General features: G+C 38.2%; 1 protein-coding gene and 1 long non-coding RNA gene across 3 annotated transcripts in view; one reads left to right on the forward strand and one right to left on the reverse strand.

Moving 5' to 3' along the window:
- The window catches only part of LOC113477595, a 12,777-nt gene that overhangs the window by 5,184 nt on the left and 3,419 nt on the right, over nucleotides 1-4,174 (reverse strand). The gene's annotated exons all lie outside the window — the stretch shown is intronic.
- Nucleotides 246-4,174, forward strand: part of LSM5 (LSM5 homolog, U6 small nuclear RNA and mRNA degradation associated) — a 4,262-nt gene continuing 333 nt past the window's right edge. For both annotated transcript variants that reach the window (XM_026844019.1, XM_026844018.1), the window contains exons 1-4: nucleotides 246-374; nucleotides 589-616; nucleotides 1,267-1,339; nucleotides 3,082-3,150. In XM_026844019.1, coding sequence (XP_026699820.1) covers nucleotides 320-374; nucleotides 589-616; nucleotides 1,267-1,339; nucleotides 3,082-3,114 — 189 coding nt within the window. In that variant the 5' untranslated portion in view covers nucleotides 246-319 and the 3' untranslated portion in view covers nucleotides 3,115-3,150. The remainder of the gene's footprint in view (nucleotides 375-588; nucleotides 617-1,266; nucleotides 1,340-3,081; nucleotides 3,151-4,174) is intronic.

A 4,174-nucleotide genomic window follows, 5' to 3' on the forward strand; every position in this document is an offset into this window, starting at 1 on the left:
GTGTGGCTGCGGCCGCGGTGCTTCCCGCTGCGCGGGACCTGCGCTCGGGCCGGTCCCTGCCCGCGGCAGCGGCTCCGGGCCGCGGTTTAGGCACGGAGCAAAGGCGGGCGGGGGCTTCTGGTGTCTTTCCCGCCTCCATTTTTTGTGTGGTTTTTTTAATCAGTGTCCGTGGCAATTACTTTTTTTGCTCTCACCACGTCAGGGCCTTTGTTCGAAAAATGTGCGTTCCGTAAAATAATTTCTTGTAGCTTTCATTTTGGTGTTGTTCTTATTTACAGAACTTGTGGACAAATGCATAGGTTCACGCATTCATATTGTGATGAAGAGTGATAAGGAAATTGTTGGAACGCTTCTAGGATTTGATGACTTTGTCAGTATCCTTTGATGGAAATGTTTAGCCGTCTGCCTCATGCTTCAGCTTGCTTTTGAGAGGTTTGGATGCACTGGATGGAACCTTCTTGTATGGATCAACTGTATTATTCTGATATTTTTATTTTACAGAAAAATCCACAGTTCAGTATAAAATGAAAATAAAGTATTTTGATTTTAAAATTCTTGGCCTTATTTTCCTTGAAACTGGGTTGTCAGATATGGTGTTAGAAGATGTTACAGAATTGTAGGTATTATTTCTGTATCTTGTTTCTATTTAATGTTTGCTTTCCTGAGGAAAATTATTGTACAAGATCTATAAGCAAGGCATTTTTTAATTTCTGGAATACTTGTCAGCTGAATAGTTTATACCCTGGTCATAAACTCTAGAGGGTGATCTATTCAGGACAGCCATGTCATAGAGTAGCTGGTGCATGATTTATACTTAGGATCAGGTTCCTAATTTGTAGCCTTAATTTGGGGTGGGTTGTGTGTTGAGCTTTCCAGGAGTTTGCTTTTAAATTTCCTTGTGGTCTAGGCAAAGATTTAAAAAGTTATGAGAATTAAGGATAGGTAATTATTACTTTGTCATGCCATGTTGCTATGTGAAACCTATTTTGAATAACTGGTATTCCAAGAAATTGCCAGTATTTAGAGGGTGAATCTGTATCTTTATGTATTAAGCAGAAAAGTACAATGAATGTTTTTAGTTGCCAGGCAGCTTTCTTTACCCAAGTGGTCAATTTATCAAGATTACGCTGCAGTGTGGACAATTTATTTGTTAGTACCAACAACTGTCATCTTAATGCAGAGATTTATGTCAATTCTGTAATCAGAACTGGAATCACTGTCCCTAATTATGTGTTCTTACTTATTTTTTTTCTAATGCTGCTTCAGTGAGATTACACCTGAGGGCAGAAGAATCACAAAACTGGACCAGATTTTGCTAAATGGAAATAACATAACAATGGTAAGTTATCATTGTTATAAGGCTGCAATCAGTAATTAAGTTCAAGTACTCCTAAGCTGAGCTTTCCAGACGGTTGCATTACTTAAGGTACTTTCAACTAGCTTTTGGAGCATGTGGTGTATGAATGATGCTGGAAAGGTGATCTTACTGCCTTACTTGGTACATGTTACAGGGGTTTCTTTATTTTTATTTTTATTTTTTTTAAAAAAAAAAGCGTGGACCTAATTTTATTTTGGTGAATGTTTTCCTGGTCTTCAGGTGTGCAAGGGAATCACTGGATTTGTTACCCACTCTGTAGGCTGGTTCATACAGTGGCTTTTAACGTATGTATGCAGGTGGAATACATCTATATTTCATACATTACTGTCTGTATAAATGTGTTTGCAGCAGTTTGGCTGCTTAGAAGCTCTTCGAGTCATTTGGCGATTATGATACCATGTGATGCCTAGAGAGCTGTACCTTTACGTGCTCTGAAAAAAAAAAATCTGGAGGTCTGTTGGATTACAGAACACTGTAGCACTGTGACTTTTAGTTTATCAAGCACTGATGTACGTAGGTCAGTACTGAAAGAGTAATTAAATAGTGTGATTATGCATCCCTAAGCTGAATTGTGCAACCACCTAAACACCACAGAAGCAGACCCACAGCAGTTTTTTGCTTGTCTGCATAGATGGCTACAAAGTCTGGGCTTCCTACAGAAGAGCATTACTGATTTTGTGAGGGGAGAAGAGGAAGACTGACGAGTTAAAGTTGACTCTGTGTGAATGAGGAGTAATCTCTGTTCTGCTGTCTCACCCGCCTTGCACCTCCTCACTGTGTGTCTTGAGCAAGTGCCATCTTGACTTAATTTCTCAGCCTTTTTCTGATGTGGTTATTCTCCTGCATCCTTGAAGGATAGTGCCTGTTCTGACTACTTGTATGGGGTAAAATTGTTACCATCCAGTTAAGCTGGTGGTATGCCGCCCTTGAAGCAGAAGCTGGTGATTCTTGGAGTGAAAATTTTCAGCAAGACGTAGAGATGTTTCTGTATTAGATCTTGTGTCTCTTTTGGGGATGCATCTTCCCATGTCAGGAAGGCTATGCTTTAGACTTTTTCTTGTTTCAGTCCCCAAAGCAGCACAGCTCTTTGTCTTTAGAAGTGCTTAGGTAATCATGAAGAACGTATCAGTAAAAGGAATGTTTATCCTCTTTTCCCTTAGTGATGTTTTTCCTTTTGTATTTCTTCTGTTGTTCAGTTCTTTATTTTCTTCACAGGAGAATACTCTGCTGACTTACTCCCTGTAGAGGGATTTAGGCTCTTTCTTAGTTTTAGGGCTCTGCTTAGCGATAGAAATTGGAAAAAGAGGAAATCAACTTTCCAGTGTAGTGACAGTCTGGGGAAGAATCAGCAATTGGAGAAATTCTTTGTGAAAGGAAGCCAGTTCTTTGTCCTTGTAAAGAGGAGCTGTAGTGTTTCTAGACAGACTCATTTCCTTGAAGTAAATAACAAAGACAAAAACCAGAATGTGTGTTACCTAGGAACTCCTTTGTGTTTTGTTAAACATTCTTCATGTTTATGTTCTTCTCTGGCGGTAGCTGACTGCTTGTGTTGGGAGAGGAAGATAACACTGAATCTAAAAACCACCTTTGTGGTCAACCATGAAGTTTCCATCTGGTAAAATGTTGTAAAGCAAGAACTGCCATGTGGGTCTGTAAAACTCTAATCTATGGCGCTAACACAAAATTGTCTGATTCTTTTCTAGCTGGTTCCAGGAGGAGAAGGACCTGAAGTATAAATTGATGCAGTTGTCATCTATGAAGACATGTTTTTTATATATATATATATATATATATATAAAGCATCTCTGCTCTAAAAACAAAGTCTTGTTTGTTAAAGTTAACACACAAGCTTATATTATTGTATTCCTGAAAGAATGCACAAACGTTTGCTGGGGGTGTGGGGGTGTGTTGTGTAAATTCTTGACTTATTTTGAAAAAAACCCATAACGTCTGTGAAGAAATTGCTAAAAACAATGTGTTTTTCTTTTCAAATACTCTTATTTTCTTCTCTTTTGAGTTGACATTTAATATTTGGGCATTTATCTATCCTGAATATATGTATTATTTGTGCACTCTTTATTTCAGCATGGTGAGTTTTATCATGGTACATGACACCATTTGTTTTTTAGAAAATACTTATCTCCATTTCATTTATACTCTTACTTCTTTAGCAGACTTTGCACCTGACAAACACAGCTCTTGAAAAAAGTTGAAGTTACTCTTCTACAGTTTGATTTGAACAATTCTGCATGCCAACATTTATGGAAATTTCTCTTTACAGCATGCAAAAAATGCAAAGAAGCACCTTTCTCATCCTACAATAATGGTGAGATGCAAGATTCAGCTTCACAATAAGTCTACTGTGGTTTAACAAGTTATCACACATCTGTGTCAAATGCTGTACACCCAAAACAGTGAAGAGGGGTAGTGATAGGACAGAATGGCAGGAAAAGGTGGAAATCGAGGGAGCATCTGGAATAGAGTCACAAGAATAGTCACCACCATGGATCCGGTGGCATCCTGTTGGTCCTCAGTCTTCAGTTCTTGGTTACTGACCAAGTTCAAACCAGGACACTTTTTTATGAGAGAGCAGACTGGGTATGTTTACCTGATGTAGAATTTTTTTAAAAATATTCCCAGGTTATTGGGGCATAAACTGAATCGCAATTTTGGAATAGGTGTTTTCTATCTTAGCGCATTTCACTCAGTTGTGTTTTTATAAAATTTTATATCTGATCAAAGTCTGTGAAGTTTCATTTTTAAGTTGTAAGAAAATTAGAACCTTTTTCACCTCAC

Source organism: Athene cunicularia (genome assembly GCF_003259725.1).
Source record: "Athene cunicularia isolate RWA chromosome 2 unlocalized genomic scaffold, athCun1 chr2_part2, whole genome shotgun sequence".
Taxonomy (NCBI): Eukaryota; Metazoa; Chordata; class Aves; order Strigiformes; family Strigidae; genus Athene; species Athene cunicularia.